At 55.4% G+C, this 24,922-nt stretch overlaps 1 protein-coding gene across 1 annotated transcript; it reads left to right on the forward strand.

The window, feature by feature from the left end:
- The first annotated feature begins 3,735 nt into the window (after positions 1–3,735).
- Positions 3,736–24,902, forward strand: TMCO1 (transmembrane and coiled-coil domains 1). Its single transcript, XM_054587570.1, has 7 exons — positions 3,736–3,955; positions 4,271–4,348; positions 9,936–9,995; positions 12,567–12,613; positions 13,817–13,884; positions 15,677–15,821; positions 24,355–24,902. Exons 1-7 carry the CDS (start codon positions 3,886–3,888, stop codon positions 24,451–24,453), a joined length of 567 nt encoding a protein of 188 aa, XP_054443545.1. The 5' UTR covers positions 3,736–3,885; the 3' UTR covers positions 24,454–24,902.
- The last annotated feature ends 20 nt before the right edge of the window (positions 24,903–24,922 follow it).

Consider the following 24,922-nt stretch of genomic DNA (forward strand, 5'->3'; position numbering starts at 1 on the left):
CAGGGCCCGTCCATCTTCCGGCCTGGAGCCCCACAGCCCGTGGACAGCAGCTCCCCCGCCTGGCCCTGGCCCGCCGCCTTCCCTCTCCGGGACCTCCCGCCCCCGGGGCCTCACATCAGGGGGCGCGCACAGCTCTTGTCCTTTTGTGACGGGCTTATTTCACTCAGCATAGTGTCTTCAGGCTCACCCATGTTGTAGCATGTCAGAATTTACTTCTAAGGTTTTATTTATATTGAGAGAGAGCAGAAAGGAGGAACAGAAACATCACTGTGAGAAACTCCGATGGGTTGCCTCTCACACGCACCCCGGCCTGGGACCGAGCCTGCAACCCCGGCACGTGCCCTGACCGGGAATGGAACTGGTGGCCTTTTGCCTCGCGGACGACGCTCGATCCACTGAGCCACACCAGCCAGGGCTGTATTTACTTCTTTTTTAAGGCTGACTAACATTCCATTATACGTATGTGTTGTCTTTTCATGTAGCCATTCATCCCCCAACATACACCTGGGTTGCTCCCACGCCTTGGCTACGGTGAATGACGCTGCTATGCACACGGCTGGACACCGAAGTCCCTGCTTTCAGCTCTTCTGGGTACACACGCACGGGTGGAGTTGCTGGACCTTACAGGAGTCCCAAGTTCAACCTTTTGAGGGACCACCATGCTGTTTTCCACAGCGGCTGCACTGTTTTCCTTCCCCCCAGCAATGCACAAGGGTTCGCATTTTCACATCTGCACCAGCATTTTTTAATTTTTTATTTATTGATGGCAGGGGAGAGAAACACCAATTTGTTGTCCCACTTTCTATTCATTGGCTGATTCTTTCATGGCCCTGACTGGGCGCCAACCCCACGACCTTGGCCGGTCGGGACGACGCTCTAACCAACCGAGCTGCATCTTCTCACTTTGTTTTTATAGAGGCCATTCTTCTGCATGTGAGGCAGCACCTCATGGCGCTGATTTGCATCTCCCAGTGGTTAGTGACACCGAGCACCTCCATTCCCGAGCTTGCTGGCCACACTGGGTCTGAGGCTCAGGAAAGACGCTTGGGCCCGCAGATGCTATTTCATGAATCATCCATGGATACACAGTAACTGAAGCTACTGAAGAGAATGTCAGAGGGAAATCAACTGAATGAGGGGAAAAACTAGTTCACAGATTACACACTGTGGTTTAATAGAACCAGTAGTAACCGTTACCACTTACTGTGCCCTTTCTAGCCAAGTACCATTCTAAACATCTTACTCATATAATCTTTCAGAAACAAATAAGACCCCTTGGGCTTAGGTACTACTAACACGCCACCCAGCATTCAGGGAAACCGAGGCTTGGTTTGAAGAAATAATTTGCCTAAACCTGCAAATCTGGTTGAGCGGCGACACGAGGAGTTGGAGACCAGTGGTCGGACTCCAGAACCTGCTCTCAACCCTCAGGAATCTTCACAGTAATTCTGCAAAGCAGGTATTTTTACCTCTACTTTACAGATTTTGAAAAAAGTGAGGCTCAGAGAAACTGAACCATTTGCTCACACTAGTGGGGTTAGGAGTCAAACCCAAAGCCCGCATCCTCTCAGAAGCAGGGATTTAATTTCTCTCTTAACCTTTTACAATGCCTAGCCCAGTACAGAACGTTTGTTTAAAGAACAGTATCATTACCACCAATGCTACTAACGATGTGAGGACATGCAGGTTGACTCCCATTTACCTTTCCTAGCAAGTAACCGGAGAGTGCACAATGTAACAAAGTATCAACTCAGGAGGGAGATGTGAGTGCAGGGGTAGTGAGCCCTACCCTAGAGAAGAGTGGAAGGAAGTCTCAGGACAAAGCCTGTCAAAGAAACTGCAGCAGCACACGGGACTTTGTGGGGGGGGGGGGCCAGCGCTCTTCCTGGGCAAAACCCGACAGCTTAGGAAACCTGGAAATAGGACAATCTGGTAGGACGCAGGAACGATGTTACGTGAACTTGCCTCTAGCACCGTTTTTAGCGTGGGGCTCGGGGTCATGACACTGCTGCCCCAGAGGGGGAAGCGTGAGCCTAGCGGTCCCTGGTTCTGCAGGTCACCTGGACACAGGAAGCAACGCAAAGCTTTCCACTGTGTATTTCAAGGATTGCGACACATTTTTTTCTCTCATTTTAGTACCTGTGAATGAAATGCATCTTCCAATCAATGGTGTGTCACAGCTTAATAGTTGTTTATTTTTCCTTAGGGGGATATAAAAGAGTGGCGCACCGTACAGTCCGGAGCACATGGATAGGATGAGCCGTGGGTGCCAGAACAGCTCTGTCACGTGCTCTCCCTCAGGTCATCTCTGTGACAGCCTCACACCGCTGGCGTTATTACCACCGTGTGACAGAGACGGAAACTGAGACTCAAGGACTCAACAACATGCTCAGGGTGAGGGTCGATGAAGTGGCACAGCCAGAACTGGAAACCTGGCTCACTGCAAAGGTCACGCCCCTGTGGCACCCCCACATTTACCATGGGCCATACAAAGCTGAATAAAAACCTACCCTACCTGAACCACTCAACGCAAGGTGTAGCTCAGATGGAAAGCCTTCCCAACTCCTCCAGGGACCTCAGATCTTGCCCTCACCCGTGCTCCCCTAACATTTTACAAACACCTCTATTATACCTCCTTGTAACGGGTAACTTCATTGTACCTTCGTCCCCCTCTCTGCCCCCACAGTGCCCACCGCTGTTCCTGCCGCGGTAGGAGCTCAACGTCTGCTAAAAGGAACAGGGTCTCCATCTCCCAGTCTAAAGAGAAGATGAGAAATGCACATATAACTAAATAAGGACAATTGGAGTGTTACCCGAGCACTAGAAAAGCAGCGCGTTGGAGTCTAAGAGGAAGGAGCCAATCATAGCAAGTACGAGTGACGGGGAGACAGTTCAGCCGGCTTCCAGGTTTACACACACTATCGGGCGGAAGCCAGGCTGCTGGGACATTTTCTTGAACCTATACAGCAACTTTTAATTTTAATGAGCTACCAGCACTCATAACTGAACTTTCCCGTACCATCAGGACTTCTGGATTTTTCTGGAAAATGGGGCGATGTTGGAAACGGGGTGCTCGTTCTCGCTCGGGGGCCGGCTGCAGGACAGTGCCCCGTCATTCATCCTGGCACCTCCCACCACTACGCCACGCCCAATCTGCAGAGAGCGTCGATTGACCTGCGCCCTCCGCAGACACCCGGGTTCGCGGCCGCCTCTTGGACACCCCAATCCCTGCTCCGTGCGTGCTCCCGCCTCCCCCGGAGGCGCTGCTGCTCCGAGTCGCTGCGGCCACTGCTCCGGCTCGCTGTCTCCGACCACCCCCTCCACTGGGCCGCCGCGGCCCCCGGCGCATACCTCTAGGCCCCTAATCACGCCGTGCCCACAGCGTCCCTCCTTCGCTAGGGCCACAGTCCCCAGGGGCCAGGGGCGCACGACCTCCGCGGGCCCAGCGGGCGTGCAGTGACTGTCGTACGCGTTGGCGGAAGTTGTCCTCCCACCTTGCAGCAAACGTCGGCTCCGCTACCTAACCGGCTTAGAGCTGAGGCCGAGACACGCGCCGACAAGTCCAGACCCGTGGGTCGTCGCCCCGGAAGGCGCGCCCGCAACCGCGACAGAACGCACGCGAAGACGGCCCGCTACCCCACCCCACCTCTCGCGAGATCCGCTTGACCGCGGCTCGGTTTCCGCGAGGTGCGGGCGGCCACGCCCCTCCCCGGAAGGAGCGTTTCCGGCGCTGTGCCCCGGAAGCGGAAGTGTGGGACCCGGGCTGTCAGAGTCGCGGTGTTCCTCGGTGGTCCCGAAGTCTAGGGAAAGTGTCTTTCGCTGCATTCTTCGTGGCCGTGGAGCGCTTCCCCCCGGCGGGTGGGAGTGCAGAGCCGGAAGTGCGAGATGAGCACCATGTTCGCGGACACGCTGCTCATCGTCTTTATCTCCGTGTGCACGGCTCTTCTCGCCGAGGGTGAGGGCGGCTGTTTCCCTGACGTTCGAGCTGTCCCCGGGGGGAGGGTCCCAGGCCGGGGGTCGCTCGCGCCACCGCGGGACAGGTCGCCAGCCTTGCTTGCTCGGGGGCCCATCTGCTCTACCCCAGGGAACCTCGAGGCAGCTCGTGCGCAGGGGCGGGCGGGGTCGTGTGCGCGCGGTGACCGGTGTCTTTGATCCCGGGCATGTGTGCGGAGACGCCTTCCTACTGCGCTCCGGGTGCTTTGGCTGACGCGTCAGTGCTTGGGGCCGTTGCAAACAGGTCTCCGTGAGCACGTTGCCCTTCCCGTTGCAGGTATCACCTGGGTCCTGGTTTACAGGACAGACAAGTACAAGAGACTGAAGGCGGAAGTGGAGAAACAGAGTAAAAAACGTGAGTATGGCAGCCTCCGTTCGGAAGTAGTTTCAATGGGTCGGGCTCCCTATGCGCAGGGAACATTTGAGGAGCACCAGCTGATATGAAAACCTGCGAGGAATGCCGAGGCGATTCCAACTTGGAGTCTAGTTAGGAAGATAAGACGTTTATGCAGAATATCGCGGTGTCAGGCGCCGTGGAAGCCTCTGTGACGCAGGTGGCCTCGCGGTGGCTGGCATTGGCGTGGAGAATGAGCTGGGGGAAGGATTTCCAGACAAAGGACGTGACGAATGGGCAGAAATAGGGGCATGTTAAGGACTAAGGTGTGTTTGGCAAGTAGCCGGTCATTGCGTTGGTGTCAAGGTAAGTGGCGTCCTCGGGGGTAAGTCGTGTCTCAGCTGGGAAGGCATGTTCGATGGAAAGGTCAGGGACAAGGCAAGGTTGCTCTTTGAAATGAAGTGGGAATTTCCAGAGGACACAGCCGAGGGGGCTGCTGGAGGTTTAATGAGGATGGTTCCGTAGAGGCTTTCGGTGTTCTTTTCTGCCTTATAAAGATTAAATGTAACTTTTGCTTCTTAAAATTCTATGCCTTCCCATGTTCTAGGACCTTTCTTTACATTTTCATAAGGGTGTGACGTGTTGCCTCCCTGGCAGTGTCTCATTCGATCCACCTGAGGGCCGGTTCCGATCAGTTGCATGCACATTACCCTTCTTCCTAGAGAAGGAGGCGGAGGCTCAGCTGGTTGAAGGACAGGGTAATGTCGCAGAGCAAACGAAGAGGTAGAAGACAGACTCAGGCTTTTCGAATCACTCTTTCTTCGCTTGCTTATCGCTGACAGTGCCCCCAGCATCTCTGAAAGTGCCTCATTGACTTGACCTGCACAGGGGCGACCCTCTCCCAAGAGTTCCCTGTTCAGGCAGCGGTACCGCCCGCTCCCAGCAGAGCAGGACAGAGACTGGACACCACACTCCTGGCCTTGTCCTCCTCCGGCTGGTCGTTCTCTTGCAATTCCCCTCTCGGTTCCTCTCCTCGACTTCCTGTTGTTGGGGGTGGTCCCCAATTTTCTTCTACACTCACTGCCTTGGCGAACTCATTTGTGGGGTCTGTTTGCCGATGATCCCCCCCCAAATTGATATGAAAGCTTCCCTGGGACAGGGTGCTGTGCGCTGTAGCTAGTGGTCACCGTGGTAGCCCACGCGCCTCGCGCAGGGACTGGCACATGGTGAAGGGTTAATAGAGACTCGTCGAGGGGATCCTTTCTTCTCTCACCTGTGTGTGCCGTCCACGGTCGCGCCCTGTTCCTGCCGTCCTCCTGGGCTGGTTCGGTCTTCGCACCCCTCTCCACCTCTGCCACCACCCTGGGCCATGCATCTGTCCTGCGCGTCTGTCCCGTTTCATCTGATGCCCTGGCGTAGCCTCCTCGTTGGCCTCGCTGCAGCCACTGAAATTTAATCTCTACGGTACCTCGAGAGCAATTTCTCAAACACAAATCTGATTCTGTTACTTACCCTTCTTAGAAACATTCAGTTTCTTCCTCTTGCTTCGGGGATGAAGGCGTGGCCTCCAAGGGCCCCGTGACCGCGCGCCTTCCCCTCTTCCTTCCCCTGACCTCTCCGCTGTCCTGTTTTGCCTTCTCTCTGTTCTGCAGCCACTCGGGCCTTTTCCGTCCTCTGGACCCGTCCTGCGCGTTCCTGCGCTGCGGCCCGGCCTCTCTGCCTGCTGTGCTCTCTGCCTGGAAAACGTTCCTGACTTAGTTTGTCCAGCCTCTCGGGCGGGGTCAAGCCTTCCTATCGTGGGCTCCAGTTTATCCACAGACCTCTCCTTAGGGAAGTTGTCATAAGTACGCTTTTACCTAGGCACGCTGATGATTGTTAAAATAGTGTCCTTTCAAACCAAACTGTAATTTCAATGAGGGCGAAGGCCATTGTATGCTATCGCCAGCACTTATCACAGGGCCTGGCACAGGTCGATACAGGTGTGCTGTGTAAAGCAAAGAATGAGTGATCTCTGTAGCGTAACACCACACGTGTTCTCCGTGAGAACGTGGATGAATATTCTCATACCTGAAGTATTTGCATAAATAGACTATGAACTCCTTCAGTGTCCACACTAATTGCTTCATCTCTAATCACCTGCATCGTAGGAGTAGTTGTCTTTACACCTCAATCCAAAGTGCTGGAGTTGCCGGGCAAAGCTTCCGTAGTTGTGATTTTCCACGTAGCCCCTCAGCGTGCTCGCTCTGAAGGGCAGCGTCAGGCAGGCTGGCGGTGGCGGCGGCCGCCTGCGCTGCTTACGGCTCAGTCCTCTGCCTCAGGGCGCCTATCGGGACTCAGGGCGTGTGTGTTGTTTCTCCTCTGTGGCCTGTCAGCCTCTGACGGCTGCTGCGTGTGGAGTTTCCCGTGGCAAGTGCGATGCAGAACCAACGGGCATGGGCCTTGTCTTCCGGACATTTCTAACCAAATGGACAGCTATGACATTTTGCACAGGCGACATGTCAGGGGAAGAAATGTGGTAAACTCCCTCTTTGAACAAAGCCCTATTGCAAATACACGCTCTCTCCTGACATTGTGTATTCAGAAAGCGGTCGGGGTCTGGGCAAGAAGCGTTTGTAGGGCTTTTGGGAAATGCAAAAATATAAGTAGATTCGAATCGGGATGAGATTCTTATACTGACCTGATCTCTGGTGTTATTTGGTGAATACTGATATTATCCTGAAAGCTGTCCTGCTGTGCGGGGCCTTCGACAAAAGATATTTTCTTTTTTATTTAAACATTTTTTTTCTGTCTTCCTCCCCTCCCTTCTCCTCCCCTCTCTTTCATAGAGAGAGAGGGAAAGAGAGGGCAAAAGACGCTTTCTTAAAGGTACCAAGTGGGTGGCCCTAGCGGGCGTGGCTCTGTGGATTGAGTCCTGGCCTGCGAACCAAAAGGTCGCCGGTGGGATTTTCAGTCAGGCATGTGCCTGGGTTGCGGGCCAGGTTCCCAGTTGGGGTCATGTGAGAGGCAACCAATCAATGTCTCCCGTATACACTGATGTTTCTCTCTCTCTCTTTCCCCTCTCTCTAGTAGTAAATAAATCAAATCTTTAAAAAAAAAAGAAAAGTACCAAGTCGGTTGATTCAGGAGGTCTCTAAATAGTAAATTCAGGTGCGCCCTAAAGATCAGAACATCTTCATGTTACTTCAGTAAATGAAAAAGATTAAAGTATGTATAATTTGCTGCTGTAACAAAATTACATGAGGGCATTTATTAAGTACAAATCGTGAAGTGTGAAGTGTTTCTGTCGTTTGCATTAAAACAAGGGGAGCTTCTCGAATGGCTTGTGAACTGAGAGGCCTCCTGAATTCGGAGTGCGGCAGTACCAGCTCATGGGCAGAGTGTGTTCCAGGGCACACGTGTTAGCCTTGTCAACTCCGCCATCTCCGCCGCCTGTTAGGGGGTGCGGCTCTGGTGAATAAATGTCAACACAAAGGCTTTTTGCAATCTCACGGGGTTCGAAAAACAGTAGATTAATGTATCTTATCCCTAGAAAAAACTTATCTGTTCCCAGTCCAGGCTGCGGAGGCCAGCGCAGCGTCGTGGTATCATCTTGTTTTGTGTTCTCTCGCTCTGTCTTCTCCCGTTGCTTACACGGTCACGGCGAAGCGCCGGCAGCTGTGTCACGGTGCTTCTCAGTGGGGAAGGGACGGTTTTGTTTGGGGGCGATAATAATGGTAAAGAGTGGGCCGGCCAGCGTTTTCTCCCTGCTTTGTTTTTACAGTGGTATTTCTGTGGCATCTTGTAGAATTTGACTTAATTTCCTTTTATGACCTCTTACTAGCAGGTTTATTCTAAATCTCTTCTTCTTACATCCTTTCATGTACCTAGAAAAGTGCCTGTTACCTAGATGCCCAACAGCCCCGTGCACGCGCACGCGCTTCACCACCCCGTTTGCAGTGCCGCAGTCCAGCTGAGCCTTACGGCACCTTCCTGAGGCGGCAATGCCAGTTCTGCTCAGAGCTCAGGCTGCGCCCCCGATGTACGAAGGCGGGGTGTCCTGCCTGCCGGTCCTCTTTAATGCTGCCTTTAGAAAGAGTGCACATCCTGTATTGTTTGCTAGTAAAGGAAGTGTCTGAAGGGGGAACCCCCCAAAACCGGTATTTATAAAAAATCGTATACTTAGGCCCTTGCAGGGTAGCTTACTTGGTTAGAGCATCATCCTGATATGCCAAGGTTGTGGGTTTGATACCCAGTCAGGGCACATGAAATATGCAACCAATCAATGCAGAGATAAGTGGAACAACGAATCGATGATTCAGTCTCTTTCCCTTGCCAAAAAATCAATAAATAAAAAAATGTTTAAATTGGGTATTTATTCTTATGTGTATTCTTCTTACAATATACCTATTAAGATTTTTTTTTCCATTGCTCAACAGTTTTTGAACTTGACGATTTTGATGCCTTTTAGTGCTTCTGCTGTTCTTGTTTCACCTCTTCCACGTCGGCAACATGTTTCCCTTTGAGGACTTTTTTCATCTGGGGAAACAAAAAAAGTCACTCAGAGCGGGATCGGGTGAATAGGAGGGTGGGACACAGGGAGATCATGCTGTTTCTGTTCAAAAACTACTGAACCCCTTCAGCACAGTGTGGGCAGGTGCACCCATAAATCAACCCTCATGACATGGGCAAACGTGTTGAAAGAGTCTTCAAAAAAAATTCACTGAAGCAGAACACAGCCTCTCACAACCACGCCAGCTGGCACGCTGAGGCAGGCGGGCTCCTAGAACACACACCTAGTGAGGGAAGCCTGGGCTACGAGGGGTCCGCCATCCAGAGGGTAATTCTGTTTTTTTTTGGGGGGGTCCCCCTTGTAGTAAGATAATACACAGAACAGATAATATAAATAAACTGAGGAAAGATAATTTTTGACATGTTTATTCTTGGCCCATTCAATGGGACCTAAAGATAGTAAATATAAGATATAAATGGAATGCACTATTCCTCTTCAAAAGCTTTTGGTCGCTCTATTGTCTTATGAATTGAAACACGTCAAAAAAACTTGGCCTTGGCTCTTTGGGCCTTCCTGCTCTTCCCACCCGGTGCCCACGCCTGCTTTGCTCATTTCCTGTGTTATGATTGTGACTTGGTCATCTGCCCTCACTGGGTCGCTCCTTAGAGAGCGCGGATCCTGTTTATCTTTTTCTCTCTCTGGAACAGCGTCTCTCAGGTGGGCAGCCGGTCACCGAAGGAGTGAACCCTGCCGTCTGTCCTGACTGTGAGCGCGCAGCTACAGGGAGCCGTCGTCCTGGGAGAGCAGGGCTTGAGGACGGGCTGGAGCCCGCTGGCGGCTGAGGTCGCCTGTCTAGATTGTGGCTGTGTTCCGCAGTCCCCTACGGGTACTCAAGTGGCGGCGCTTGCGGCGCAGCTGGTGTGCGTGGGCTTAGAACGGCGGGGCCCGCCCTCCCCTGCACGAAGTGGGGGGGGGGGAGGGGCGCAGAGCAGCGGACTCCACCGTGACCGCAGTGGGAGGCAGCCCGGGACTTTCCCCGAAGCTCGTCTTCACTGGTTCAGACTTTGCTTCTTTAGCGAAACGCACATTAATTTTTACTGTGTTGCTCTGTGTTTACAGTGGAAAAGAAGAAGGAAACAATAACAGAGTCAGCTGGGCGGCAACAGAAAAAGAAAATAGGTAAGCTGGGTTACCGGGACACGGAGGATTCCGGTTCTCCTGGAAGAGGTGGATCCGGAGCCTTGGCCGCGGCGACGCTGCCGGCGGCCGCTGTGTGCGCGGGCCGGGCCCTCCCGCCCCGCCTGCGCCGCCTCACCCGGCCCTCCCAGTCCTTCTGTGGGGCAGGTTCGCGCAGCGGCTCCGTTTCACTCTTCGCTTCAATATTTCAGTTTTGGGAAAATGATATTGACAGTTGTAGCTGTTGCACTTCGCAGAGGGTTCTTGGCATCGTTTGTAAAAGCACATTGTTTTTCATCTCTGAAACGATCATTTCCAGTTAAGTCCAAGTTACTTGCATTTATTCTTGCCGTGGTTTCCTAACTGAGAATTCACTGGAGGTGGAAATGCACCAAGGGTAGGAAATTTCCTGCTGAGTAATTCTGATCTCATCTGAAAAATGATGATGCGAGTTTGGTTTTTCAGTATATTTTAGAACTTAATTACCAAATGTAATTCTGTTCCAGAAAGACAATTTATAAATGATTAGATATGATTTGTACTTATGATGTCTCCTGATTCTGAAATCACGGGAAAATTGTGTACTTGGTTCAGAAACTGTTCCTGTACGTGGGCCACTGCTGTTCTGTCCCAGGAGAGAGTTCAGCCAGGCTGGACGGGGCCAGTGTCCTCCCCTGGCGGCAGCTTTTCAGCGGAGAGTGCGGGGGCCAGGTGTCTCCTACGGGGCCTACTCGCTCAGAGCCGTGGCCACATGCTGCCGTGCCTCTGCGGTGTGGGGTCGGTCACTCTGGAGGAACAAAGCAGAAGAAAACTGTCCTTTAGCACGTCTGTCTAGAGAGGGGAGCAGACCAGGGCAGCGCAGTAAGTGTTCAGCAGAGCCACGTTCTGAGTGTAAAGGGAAGGTCTATCCAGACCGACCTGAGGGTTCGGGTTTTCTTGAGGCAATGCTTTCGCTGAATCTTGAAGCTCCAGTGAGAGTCAGCTAAATAAAAATATAAAGCACTACTCCGTATTGATGGAGCACGTACCATCTGCAAGACGCAGAGGTAAGCACTTCGCATATTTTAAACTCCTAACACCGTCTGTGGTAGCAAACGGGGTCACGCCGTTTCTGTAGACGGGACAGTGGCGGCTGAAGTCCAGTGGCTCGCGCTCGGCCGCTGAGCGGTGTGACAGGCCGCAGCCAGGGCAGAGCAGGGCTCTCGGCCCGGCCGTGTGCCGCTGCAGAGCCCCGTCTGTACGCCCCGCACGCTCCAGGCGGGAGGACAGGCGTCTCCGGAAGTGCAGAGGGGTCCGAGAGCAGGGCGCATGCGCGGCACTGGAAGCCGTTGCGTGTGAGGCGGAGAAGCAGCTGTATGGGGGGACCAGAATCACGGGCTAAGTAGCGGTGGAGTCCGTGGGGTAACTGCGATCACGCAAGGAGGCCGTGCGGGGTTAGCAACGCCCAGGCTGAGGCCGAGGGTCCTTCACAGAAAGGCGGATGCGCACGGCCAGAGCAGCAGGGAAGGCGTGTCACCCACACCGAGGGGAGAGGTCCAGGGGCAGGAAGGTCCAAAGGCGGGGGCTGGATGTCTAAGGGGCGGAGGGGAGGGGAGGGCAGGCAGAGCCAGGCTGCGCAGACCGGGGAGAGGGTGCGCACCGAGGGGCTGAGACCTCGAACGTGGGCGGCGCTGCCAGCGCCTTTGCCACACCGGGCAGGAGAGAGATGAATATGGAGGGCAGATGGCTCGCCGCCCTCGAACCGATGGCACAGCATCTAAGCTCCAATGGTCTCAACATGGGATGTAGCTTTGAATTGTTTGCTTTTCAAAAAGAGAAGTGAAATCATATTTATGAAGAGTTGAGTATCAAAATCTTACCAGGACTTACCAGACATAATATTCATTAGGAGCCGCTTAAAAGACAAACAGCCTGTCCGTTCTCTAGTTTGCACGTTTTACTCGTAGATGAATCCCGGCTGTCGGAAGTCTGCGACCACAGCCGCATCATTTCGGACTTGATAAAGTCGCTCCGCACTCTTTCCCCTTGGCGCTGGCCCCGTGAGGCCTGCCACGAGCCGCTCCCCAGATACACTCTCCCATTAGCATTGCTGTAGGGGCCCACGCAGAGCGCTTCTCCTGGGGCAGAGTGAGGACGATAGGAGAGGTTGTTTTCAGAAATGAAACTTTAGCCCTGGCCGGGTGGCTCAGTTGGTTGGAGCATCGTCACATCAAAAGGTTGTCGGTTTGGTTCCCATTCGGGGCGCATGCAGGAGGTACCTGATCGATGTACCTCTCCCACACCGATGTCGCTCCGTTTCTCTCTCTCTCTTTCCTCTCTCTCTCAAATCGGTGAACATATCCTCAGGTGAGGATTTAAAAAAATTAAACTTGAAAGATTTTTATTTATTTAAATTGAAATAATTTGATGCTCCGCTGCAGCTGAGTTTTCTGTTAGTACAAAGCACACACCGTGCGGGTAACCAGCGCCTCTCGGTAGAACAGGCGGCGGGGAGGCAGAAGGGCTCGTCAGCAGCAGTGTGGCGTCTGCCCGTGTTCAGTGCGCCGTGTGCTGACTGCTCTGTGTTCTTTCCAGAGAGGCAAGAAGAGAAACTGAAGAATAACAACCGAGATCTGTCGATGGTAAGGGTCCTAAAGATAACTTCTGGTAAGCCGCGGCGTTTTCAGCAAAGACCCTGATGCGCGTCGAGAGCCCCGCGCTCGCCTTCAGACGTTTAGCCTCCACAGGCTGCGCCTCGCGCCGCGGGCCTTCCTGGACGGGCCGATGTGGAAAGGTGCCCGGAGGCCCCGCTCGCTCCTTCCCCGCACTTCTGGGCTGCCCCCCTGGGTTTAGTGTCTTCTTCCTCCGGGGAGCGCTGCCTCTCTGGTTTGGGGGACCTAGGCTCCCCGGCGTGGGAGGTGGAGCGTTGCAGAGGGCCCGTCTCGTGCCCATCTCCCTCAGAGGGGCCTCTGCCACAGGGCCGGCGCGCCGCGGCGGGACCGGCAGAGGGTCGGGACCGCCTGCTCGCTGTCTGTGAAGAGCAGGCTTTGTTCCCGCGTCTCTTCCAGGCCGAGGTGGGCTGATGATAGGGCTTGACTGCTGTTTCTGTTGAATTTCTGTACCTTTACCATAGGACAGCTGAACGTTGCAACGGTTCCTTTGTGCTGAGAGACCTTTGCTATATATCTTTATTTTGAAATTCTTATTCAGAAGATTATAATTTAGAAGTACCTTTTTTAAAAATAACCTTTCTATTGACACAATTATTACACATTTACCAAAGCAAATTTGAAAACTACCGAAAGGAGAGAGAGACCCAACTGTAACAACTGTTAATCTTACGTCTTCGTAGTCTTCTGTTACACCTTTACGACACAGCGGTCAAGAGAGACGTTAGCTGCAAGGGACAAGGGCCGCTGCCGGTGGGCTGAGCAGAGGAAGGTTTTTGCTTTACTTGCTCGGGAAGTCAGAAGGCGGTGGCCCTGGCCTGGGGTGGCAGCTCAGTGCCATTGTCCTGAGCTTCAGGCTGTTGGGGGCTCAACGCGCGTTACCTTCGGCCCCTGGGGTCTTCGTTCCAGGCCAGGGGAAGGGGCGCGAGGCCGGGGGGCGGGTGCTGGCTCCTGCCCTAGAAGCCCCCTCAGCGCTCGTGCATGGAGCCCACTGGCCAGACGGCGTCGGGGCCGCCCCAGGGCTGCTCCCCCGCAGGCGGCCAAGAAGAGAGGGCTGGCGGGACAGCTTCCGGCCAGGGCGCGCCTTCCAGCACGCAGCGTGGGAGCGAGGCCTCCGCGGCGCACCTCGGCGGTGGCGACTCCTCGGCGCGCCGTGACTTGTGCGTCTCCTTGCAGGTCCGAATGAAGTCCATGTTTGCCATCGGCTTCTGCTTCACCGCCCTGATGGGGATGTTCAACTCCATGTGAGTGCTGGCTGCCGCCCCGCGGCCCTGCTGGGTTTGGTGTGGCGCGCGGCAGAGGCGCAGGAGCAGTGCGCCCGCCGACCGGGGTCGCAGACGCTGGCAGTGTGCCCCTCCCGCCTCCGTTTCCGTCTCCCCGTCCTGCGTGCCCTCCCACGGACATGGGCGCGCTCTGTGTCTCCGAGCTGCCGAGGGGGCGCCGTGGCCTCCCGCCCCTGCCCGTGTGTAGCTGCCGCAGTGGGTGCCCCTGCGGACACGGGCCTTCTCCTCCACGGCCCCAGTCCGGCTCCCACAGTCACGGGTGCTCGCTGTTGATGGGACACAAGCGTGTGATAGCCCTTTCACCCTCGTGTTAGTGAGGGTGTCTCATGTCCAAGGCAAAGGAAGGCGCTGTGGGGCCTTCGGAAGGAAGGCATCATATGAAGCCGTTTTGACTCTGACCCTCGTGTGCTGGCGAGGTGGGTCCCCGTGGTCCGGCCCGTCTGCGGGGACACTGGCGCCTGTCCCAGCTCACCGGGCCCTCCCTCACGGGCTGGAGTTCCCCGCCCTTTTCCTTCTCTTTCTCCCACTCTTCCTCCCCTGCATCACGCCTGATGGTCTCTCTGTCTGTCCTTCCCTCTCCCTGTACAGGCCCCCTGGTCTATTCTCCCCCCGTTCAGTGCCGCTTTGGGCCGAGCGTTGTGCTAGGCATCAGGATGCGGCAGGTCGGGCGGCCCCGGCCCTCAGGGGGACCGCACTGTATGGGAAGAAAGGAGAGGCCGAGAGATGAGTACAGGGTGGGTGCTGTAACAGAGGGGGTGTGGGGGGAGTGCAGGAGGGAAAGAGGAAGTGAGTGCTTTTGCCGAGGTCGGGGCCAGAGAGGGGCCCGGTGGCTCTAATACGGAATTTCCACTTGACTAATGAGGGGCCTTTGGAAGATGCAGTACCTTGCCCAAGGGTTCCAGAAATCTCAGAATTTCCACGATGTAATTCTACATTCAGCACTCTTTTTTCATGGCCACGCTTTCTCTCGGTTCATGGCAATATCACTGTGAACTAACCAGGCAGACCAAACACTGAAAGGTTTTTGAGTTAATGAGTAAGCTTAGTTAACAAGTAAGCTGCCTTGGTACAACTCCAACACACATATTCTTAAGTTGGTCACATTCTTGCTGAGTACTGTAGAGGTGCTCAAACTTCTGACTTTTAAAATAGTACTTTTACAGCTTAGTGGGGGAGGGTCTGTGTGTGTAGTTAGTCCTTTTCGCCTTGATTACTGCGATAGGTTTGAGTCCTGGTGTGAAGTCCAGCATTTGATTTATTCTGTGCTCTTTTATGAGTTCTGTACAGGTGAGTTCTAAGGAAATAAACTGATGAAGAAATAACTGGCCATTTCTACCAGCAGTAATACCGCCTTATATTCATGTGAGACGCTTCCTTACTGTTCTTACTGTTGTTGATGAACATAATGCACCAAACAGCCCTGCGACCTCACCCAATGCGCGTGCACACACGCATGCACACACGCACACACGGGGTCCGAAAGGCCACTCTATGGGAAGGGCTCCACGTATGTTTTACTGCCAGGATCCTGGTGCTGACAAAAGAAAGAATCATTAGTTCAGAGAAAGATTGGCAGGAACAGCCCACATCCTTCCTTACATCCGTGTACTTCGGACCTCTCTTTAGAGTATCAGCCTTTCTTTGTTTCCTAAAGATCAAGGGACTTAATGTTCTATTTTGGCCCCAGGTCCTTCTCGGGAACTAAGGTTGTCAGTCTTCCAACAACAACAGCCCTTTGTTGTGTCCTTTCCAGATTCGACGGTAGAGTGGTGGCCAAGCTGCCCTTCACCCCGCTCTCCTACATCCAGGGCCTGTCTCACCGGAACCTGCTGGGCGACGACACCACCGACTGCTCCTTCATCTTCCTGTACATTCTCTGCACCATGTCCATTCGGCAGGTGAGGGACCAGGCCCCCGGCTGCCGTGGCCAGCCGCGCGCACGCCTTGGCGTTTCAGGGGACGAGAGGCCACGGGAGCGGGGGAGGGGGGGCGTCACCCAGCCTCTGGGTGCGGCCGGCTGTCCCATCTGGTGGCCCCACCTGGGTTGGCGCAGGTGCCCTCTCTAAAGTTCAGAGACGACGGAGGCACCTGGGGACGTGTTTCTCAGGATGTGCCCTGTCGCTGAGCAGCGAAGGGCCGTACGTGCGTCCTTGCTCCCCCAGCCGCCACAGCTCCTGCGCTGTCGCGGCAAACACCCGCCGCTGCGGCAGGGGCTTCTGCTGCTTGTTCCGGGGCTCCAGCCTTCCGGCTGCAGCTGCCCGGACGCGTGCAGGTCCAGGCCGCTGGCCCTGAGCGTGGGGGGCGGGCAGCAGTGAAACCCGGCGACGGGGTTCCCCTTGCAGCCTCAGCGCCCCCGGACCCCTCCTGTGGCAGCTGTCCCGGGGCACAGAGGGGCCGTCCTTCCCGCGGTGCCTTCCTCTTTGTTAGAGGCCTGCGCCTTTTGTCACTCTGGAACACAAGTAAGCGGAATAATTTGGTAACTTTGAGTTGCTCAGCGTTGAGACAAAGCCAACACGAGGGTCAGGCGGTCAGCGAGCACGAGTGGGAACTGAGAGGAGAACAGAGGCCAGGGGAGCCCCGAGGGCCGGCCTGACCCCGGCCAGGGGGAGGAGAGCGGGCGGGGTCAGGGAGCGCAGCGCTTGAGAGGGGACTTTCGAAAGGGAGACGGGGTTCCTTAAAGCGCTGCCGAGAACTCCGTGGGCCAGGGCGTCGCTCGGCGTTTGAGCCTCCCGCCCCTCGGCCGGGTTGCCGGGACTACGGCACCGTCCCTTCGGTGCCTGCTGCGGAGGGGCGTCTTTCAGAGTTGTTCTTGCTGTTTCCATCTAACGTTCTCCTGTCCTCCAGCCCTTTTAAGGCAGTGATTTCTGCGTTGTTTGTGTATATCTTAAAGTACCTACTAATTCCGGGGCCATTAATCTTTCTCGTTTACTGGGTTAAAATAGACACAATGTAAAGTTTGCTCTTGTAACTGTTTTTAACTGTAGAGTTTTGTGGCATTTAGCACATTCCCATTATTGAACAACTATCACCACTATCCATCTCTAGAACTTTTTTTCTTTTTTTAAGACTTTATTTATTTGTTTGAGAAACGGGGAAAGGAGGGAGAAAGAGAAGGAGGGAAACATCCCTGTGAGAAGCATTGATTGCTTGCCTCTCGCCCGCCCTTGACCAGGGACCAGGCCTGCAGCCCAGGCACGTGCCCCGGCTGGGAATCCGTCCGATGACCTTTCGGTTACAGGCCGGCACGCAGCCACTGACCTGCCGGGCCACAGCGGCTTGGTCTCCAGAACTCCTAGATCTCAGGCTGGAGCCCGTCCCAGCAGACACCAGCCCCCCACCCGCACCCAGTCCCCCCAGCCACCACCCTGCTTCCGCCCCTACAGTCCGACGACCCGCACCGGCGAAGTGGGCCTCGTATCATCCGCGAGATCGTAGAATAATTTTGTCCTTCTGTGGCCAGCATAATGCTTCCGAGGTTTTTTCTGCAAAGTCAGAAGGTCCTTCCTTTTTCAAGGCCAGACACCGTTTCCCTGTCAGGACAGACCAGACCCCATCTTGCCTGTCCACCCCCTGCGTGGACGCTGTTGCCCCCACCGCTGGCCGCGGGGCCTCCGCCGAGCCTGCTGCACCGCGGGCGGGCCCCTCACTCGCTCCGCTGACTCAGAGTAGGGCGCCCAAACGAGCCCCCCTTACTTAAGGCGTGAAGGAAACGCCCGCCGCCCTGGGCTGACGGGGCAGCAGCTCCAGGGACAGCGGCGGGCCCCGCGCGTCCGCTGCGGCCGATGCCCACGGGGGACGCGGCTGTGACAGGGAGGCCACGGCAGCTCTGCGCGGCTCACAAAGGTTCAACAGACCATCAGAAGGGGAAGGTACAACGAGAAAGGGTAACAGATTATTTTCAGCTAACAGGACACACTGTGTTTTAACCTGTGAGAAGGAACTCCGTCCTACCCGGGCTGGGAACAAATATTAACTTTAAACACAGCCCAGGATGCGGGGCGGGGGGACAGTGTGGCCTTGGGAGGAGCTGTCTCCACTCTTGGCCGCTGTCCTGACTCTCCCCAGACCCGCCCCCACCCCCCGTGGAAACCGAGGCCTGGAGCGGACCCTCAGCCTGCGTGGCCATGGGGTCCCAACCCCCGCGTGCTCCGTCTCCCCAGCCGGGCAACGCGGTCCGCCCCGCCCCATTGTAAAGTAGAAATGGGTCTTCAACTTTGTTTCACGGGGTGGGGCCAAAGTAGGCTTCCACTTGCAAGTGTGTAAAACAGGTCATTCTTGACTATTATTTATTATTTTATTACTTTCCATGTGAACAACTGTTAACCTACCCATGGCCCACGTGGTACGATCAGCATTATTCCTTTTCCTTGAAAGCTCTGAAGTCAGTGGCCAGCCACACAACCAATGACACCCTAGAATGGGACAGTTAGTGTAACAGGCAAAAGCCAGGCTCGCAAACGCCCGGCTTAACCCGCTTGCACTTGGAATGATCAGCGCACCAGAAGGACTCCTCAGTGTGCTCTGCGCCTCCTATTCAATCGTGATGTTCTGCGTGACGCGCTCCGCATCTCGGGGGCCGCCCAGGCCGCTGACCCGGGGCCCGGCCCCGGGAGGCCGGTCATCCTGGCCCACGCGCGGGCCTGTGAAGGCCGTGGGCAGGCCTGTCTTTTCTTTGGAAGCGAACAGAATGAGTGGGTCTGAGGAAATGTGGAATGAGCGTTTCTTTTTCCTTTTGGCACCCACCCCTGAATAGGTAACTTTATGAGTGTAAGGCTGTAACCTGAAGAAGCACAGTGAGACCTGGCCGTGGTCTCCCAGAACAGGTCTGCACGGCCAGGGGGTGACAAGGCGCAGTGCCACACAGCCCGGGGTTGCTGGGGTGCGGCAGGAGGTGCAGCCGGGCACAGCGGGGCGGCTCCCGGCCCCTCCTCCTGCCCGTGTGGCCCGCGGCGAGGTCTGCTGGCGGCGACGTGGTCTCCGCATCTTCCTTCATCTGAAAGTGCCTTTTTTCTTGAAGGCTATTTTCACTGCATATATTGTAGTGTCCTGGGTTGACTGCTTTTGTTTGTTTTAATCCTTTCAGCATTTTAAAATGCCTTTCCACTGTCTTTTGGCCTCTATGAATTCTGATGAGAAGTTTTAAGTTTGGTTTTTAGCAATTTGACTATAATGTGCATAGGATAAAAATAAATCTTTTTTTTATCCTGCTAGGTTTTCATTAAATCTCAGAAAACTCCAGCCATAATCTCTTCCAACGCTTTTCCTGCCCCATCCCCCCCCCCTTCCCCCGTGGTGCTGGTTGTGCGTTAGCCTGTTGGTAGTGTCTGTTAGGAGGCTGAGGCTCCGCTTAATGTTTTAGAATCTTTCCCGTTCTGCTCTTGGGTGGGACAACTTCCCCCGACTGCCGTCGGGTTTCCTGGCCCTCTGTGACCGCTAATCTGAGCCAGCCCTAGCTCCGTGCAGTAGATTTTATGTTTTGACATAATATTTTTTAGGTCCAAAATTTTTCTTGCATCTTTTTTTCCCTGCAGAGAGTTCCTGTTTGTCCCTTTATTTTGAGCGTTATTTTTATGTTTTTAGGCAGCGTTACTTACCTGCTTTAAAAACCTTGTCTACTGATCCCCGCGCTGGGGTGACCTCAAGGTTGGACTCTGGCCGTTGCTTATTCTTTTAAGTGTGGGTCGCGTTTCCTGCTTCTTGGTGTGTCCGACCCTTTTGGATTGTACCTTGGACATGGCGAGTGGTGAGTTGTGGACTCTGGGTTCTGTTATCCTTTAGGAGAGTGTTGATTTTCCTTACGCAGGCAGTTCACTCGGTGTTCGAAGCCCACGTGGTCCCCTGCGTCCGGCGGCCCCCGAAGTCGCAGCCTTCCAGCCTCAGCCTTCCAGCCTCAGCCTTCCAGCCTCAGCCGGGCCACGTGAAGGCTGGCCCGGGTGTGCGCGGTTTAAGGATTGGCAGGGATTTGGGCGGGGGCTCGGTGTGGACGTGGGGGCCCCTCACTCTGAACCCCGCTTCCCAGTGTCTGATGCGCCGGCGGCCCGAACCCCCGGGCCTTGGTCCCTCGGCGGTAACATGCCACTCCCTCCTGGTTTCCAGCCCCACGTGGCACCAGCTGGGCCCCGCCGTCCGCTGTGAGATTTTAAAATAAACACAGTAAAACGTCTTGTCTCACTGCTCTAAACCAAGGTTCCGAACCTTCCCCTCGACTGGTCCTCCAGTAGGGACTAAACAGGAGGCCGAGGGAGGTCTTCGCTGGAAGGATGGAGGATAAAGAGACAGAGATTGTCGACGGAGCGCCTGCGCACCCCTCCTTTAGTAAAGGCCTTTAATGTGAAAGCGGCCCTTGGCCTCTGAGGACAGAGAGTGTCCGTCAAACTCACACAGGAAGTAGCATCCCTCTGTACTCAGAGGGATGTGCCTCCTCCTTTTGGAACGTGGGCTGTCACTTGGCAAGGCCGCGTGGAGTCAGCCGTGAGCTTGTTACGGCCATGACACGGGCCGGTTTGTGGGAGCGGCAGCCGCGAGGGGCTGTGTCGCCCTCTGCAGGTGTTGAGTTGCTGGCAGGGGCGGGGTATTGAAGGGCCCGGCAAGGAGCCCTGGTCCCCAGCCCGGTCCCCCTGCTTCCTGTATTGGGTTCTCACATGGGGTTTTGGTGACAGAAAGGACTCCGTGGCTCGCAGGCTTCGAGAACAATGGGTTTAGTGACCCCCGCACCCCCCCCCCACACACCCTCCAACCCAAAAGCACAGGGAAATGGAGGGTCGGTGAGGCGGAGAGACATTGGCCGCTGCCGCTTCGCCCGGGTCGCGCGTGCCGGCACACAGGCGCTCCCACGCCGGCCCAGCACTGTGCCGTCGAGCATTTCAGTGGCTTTGATCGCGGCCGTCCTCCCAGACAGCCCGCTCAGATACATTGCAGGGCAAAAACCACGAGGAACAGAACTCTGGGAGTGCTGGCCGCGCCGTGCGGGGCTGTTGGATTTCACGCAGCTTCGCAGGCGGAGCCAGGCTGTGCCGTGGGAGGCGGGCCGGGGCGGCGGGGGCGGGGGGTGGCGGGCTGTGGGCAGTTGGACGGGAGGCCTGATGGCCACATGCTGGACAGACAAAGGGCAAACTGCGGCTTTCCATGGCTGAGTTATTTTAGCTCAACAACCGCAGAATACAGTTTAGCAGAAAGTGTTTACTGCCAAGGGCCTGCTTCTCCCGAAAATACCCAGCAAGCAACCAACAACTAACCCCCTTTTCTTGGTCACGCTCTTACCCTTTGCGAGGGGAGGGGCCGCCGATCCTGCAGGGGTCTTGGCCCGGGCTCCCTGCCAGCGAAGGTGTGGTGACTGGACATGTTCTTCCCTGCTGACACGCATGCCTCCAGGGTGACCCTGGTACACAGGACCGGGCAGAAGTGCAAACTAATCGTTTTACAGTTTCCTGAAACTTGGGTTAAGTAGGTGGTGTTCTGTATCATCTCTGTAATACATGGAAACTCCTGTCGTTTAGCAAGATTCACATTCCTAAACTCAGTCTGGCTCCTTAAGGAGGCCCAGAAACGCGGCCTCCGGGAGGGGCCGAGAAGCCCGGCGGGCAGCAGGCGGGCGCAGTGGAGGCGGGCAGGGGAGACGGGAGGGGCCGCGTGCACTGCGGTGCCTGCGGCCTGCGCGGGGCTCCCCTTCTCCTGGCCGCACGTCGGGGTGGCGCTGAGGCTCTTCCCGGAGCTGCGAGGCCCTGAATAAGCGGCTCCGCTGTCCTCGTGGTAGGTTGTCCTGCTGCGTGGTGTTTCAACACCCCGGAGGCGAGCCGTGGGAAGGGGCGCGCAGCGCTCCCCCATACGGCTTCTGTTCCGTACTCCTGACAGCCTTCTCCCGCGGTTGGGAATAGGCTTATCTTTCAGAGCAGTTTTAGGTTCACAGTGGTGTCCTCATACCTGGTCTTCAAAATGGTGATTTAAAAGAAAAGCGGGCCAGGCCCCCAGCAGGGACTCCATCCCTACAGGAAGATCTGTTAGAGTCGCGGCCTCGCGCACGCCCTGCCTCCGCTCCCGCTCTGCCGTGAGGGCTGCCGGTCCCTGACCTGCCTGTGAAGGGAGCGCGCATGGGACCTCGGCAGCACGGCCCCCTGCCTGTCCGTTCCTGTGGTGCTCACAGGCAGAGCCTTAACCGGGGGGGGGGGGGGGGGGGGGGGGAGGCGGGGGGCCGGGGGAGGCTGGGGAAGTTCCCCCACCAAGCCCCGCCCTGAGACGGCCTCCTCTGTGAGAGTGCAGGGTGGGGATGAAGCGGAGGCGCAGACTTTCCCGGAAGGGGAAGGTTGCACGCAGCAGATGTGGAGCGTTTGTTTGGATAACAAACACTTGAGCCACGTCACGTCAGTGACCTTCATTTAGCGTTCCTGCAGGGAGCCGCCACCAGGGTCACGGGGGGGGAACCGAGTGTGGAGCTGCCGGGTCGACGGGCGGCTGGACCGCTGCTGAGCGCCATCGGCGGGGCCGCCCCTGCGCGGGGCAGCGCTCGCTCGGGTTCCGGGCCGTTTGCTTCTGCTCATGAGCCGAGACTGTCAGCCGTCTGCCCTTCAAAAGATTGTGCTCCTTTCCGTTCGGTTGTCCTCTTTGAATCGCAGTAAACTTGTGACGAACTTGGCACTAGAGGTGTCCCATTGGCCTTTCTCTCTCAAACGATACGGACCCGTCTGGGCCCTCGCCCGGCAGAACGATCGAGCAGGCTGCCTGCTCTGTTGTGTCTAGACCATATCATTGTGTTTGTTAACTAGACAACTGTGTGTATCAGCAGCTAATTTGGTAATATCTTATTGTTTCACATTTTATCTTTAATTTCCCACAATGCCCTGCTCAACCCTGGATACATTGTAGGTAATGAGTAAATACTGGTTAAGTCAAAGCAATTGGAAATTTGTGACACTGTAGCACTTGGTCTTGTGGCTGTGTCAGTGGGTTTTGAGAGGTGGGCCTGTGCTTGTCTTATGCCAAGTGGTACGTTCTCCAGCTTTATTGGGAGAAGTAGCCTGATCTACTAATGATTTTTCTTCTTGTTTCCCAATTTCTTTTTAAAGTAAAGCCTGAGCTACAGTACTGTGAATAAAGAAAGAATTTTTCGGTAGCTATATTTAGATGAAACCTGAGGTTGTGTCTCCGTTTTCTGTTGCGCTCTGCTGGCACTTGGCAGGCTGTCGTCCAAGAAACGGAGACCCTCAGCTCTGTGCGCCCCGCACTCCTCACGACAAAGGGCCGGGGCGTGTGCGCGTCGGGGGGGCAGCGCCGGGTGTCCTTCGGGCGCCCTCTGGACTGCAGCTGGCACTCAGCGACCACCGAGTGATGGACGCAGTCCTGCCGGCCTGCCTCGGGCGGGGTGGCCTCGTCCAGAAGATCAGGACGTCCACGTGAGAGGTGCTGGTTAAGAAAACCCGTTAGACTAAGAATCGAAACACATGGTTTTTAATTCTAACTCCGCTATTCATTTAACTTTGTGACTTTGGACAAGCCATCCTCCTTTTCCTGGTTTTAATTAGAATTCCTCAAATATAAAATGAAAGAATCTAACAAGAATAATCAGATGATCTTTAAGGATTTTTCCCTCTTCTAAATTCTGTACAGAATCATGATGACGTCTTACTTAACTTCTGCACTTCAACGGCCCCTCCCTTCCCCCTTGAGAGCACCACTGAGTCCCCGCCCCGTGGTCCCCGCACCCAGGCCGGGCCGCCCGCCTCCACCTGTGCTCCCACGGCCGGCGAGCTCCCACGGCAGAGTCCCTGTCTTTGATGACTGTCTTCAGCCCCAAACCGTTCGTGCTGGTGTTTTACTGGTTGTGGGGTGGATGTAATTTAATGTTGCGTTCACCGATGAAGTCTGAGTGTGAAATAGTAGTGTTTGAGAACTAGCTTCCATAAACGCACGTTTCTAAAAAGACTGCGGGATCAGATCCAGGAGGGGCAGCTGGAAAGGTTGGGGGCCATGCCCACCATTGAGGGGGACTCTGGGCTCAGGTGATTTGGCAGGGGCCTGAGTTCTGCCACTTTTTTTGAAGAAATTGAAGCTGACTATTTCAGTTTCCGCTTACACGGTTCAATAGTCACTAAATCCCGCGGGAGCCCTGTGCTCAGGGAGCAGCCCTTCCTTCAGGGCATAGTTAATGAGGGAGCTTTAGACGCCTTGTGCTGAAGTGAAAGACGACCTCTCTTTATGATTCTCCAGCTGAAAAGACCCGCTTCTTTGCTTAGTGGACTGAAGTCCCATCAGGTAAGAGGGCTCTGTCTGTGGCCTCCGCCACGCCATGGGCCTTTTGAAAGACCACTCAGCGACACTCATCCGTTGTAGCTCGTAATGGGACGTGCAGTTTGTGTGACTTCTTTGCACGTGGGATCTGTGTAGAACACTCTCTATAGCTCATAGTAAAACCCAGTGTTTGTTTCCTCTTCCTCACAGAACATCCAGAAGATCCTTGGCCTTGCTCCTTCGCGAGCTGCCACCAAGCAGGCCGGCGGGTTCCTGGGCCCCCCACCTCCCTCTGGGAAGTTCTCCTGAAACCAAGAGGAACCCTGTAATTCCCGTCATTTTCACAGATGCTCACGTTAGATTAGCAACGGTTTTGTAGCCAGACTTAGCACTTGAGCCACTTCCTAGTCTTGTTTCGAGACGCCAAGGATGGGATTTGGAGGATGGCACCCAGCAGCCAAGCAGGACGGCGCCTCGGGCCCAGAGGAGGCCCCGCGCTCGGTGAGTGACCGCGGAAGTCTGGCGGCGCTCCCTGGAGGCGAAGCGGCCCTGCTGCGCCCGCACGGTTGCCCCCCGGGCCCGGCTGACCGTGCTCCCTGCTGGCCGTCCTGCCGGCCGCCCCGCGGGCGTTGGGCGGTCTGAGAGGAAAGGGCAGTTTTCCTTTCGTGGGTGACCCTTAATCGGAATCAATTGTTATGCGTGTTTTTTTAAGCCAAATTTGTGACGTGCAATCAATAAAGAGGCCAAAACTGTAGCCGTTCCACCTGCAAGGAGAGCG

This window comes from Pteronotus mesoamericanus, unplaced genomic scaffold (genome assembly GCF_021234165.1).
Source record: "Pteronotus mesoamericanus isolate MK-2021 breed Mesoamerican mustached bat unplaced genomic scaffold, CSHL_Meso_final scaffold_1186, whole genome shotgun sequence".
NCBI classification, from domain to species: Eukaryota; Metazoa; Chordata; class Mammalia; order Chiroptera; family Mormoopidae; genus Pteronotus; species Pteronotus mesoamericanus.

Excerpts from the sequence above, each read along its gene's own strand:
- TMCO1 (XM_054587570.1), top strand. The coding sequence starts at position 3,886 with ATGAGCACCATGTTCGCGGACACGCTGCTCATCGTCTTTATCTCCGTG. Across the intron at positions 9,996-12,566 it reads GCAACAGAAAAAGAAAATAG|AGAGGCAAGAAGAGAAACTG; the intron begins GTAAGCTGGGTT and ends TGTTCTTTCCAG. Across the intron at positions 12,614-13,816 it reads ACAACCGAGATCTGTCGATG|GTCCGAATGAAGTCCATGTT; the intron begins GTAAGGGTCCTA and ends GTCTCCTTGCAG.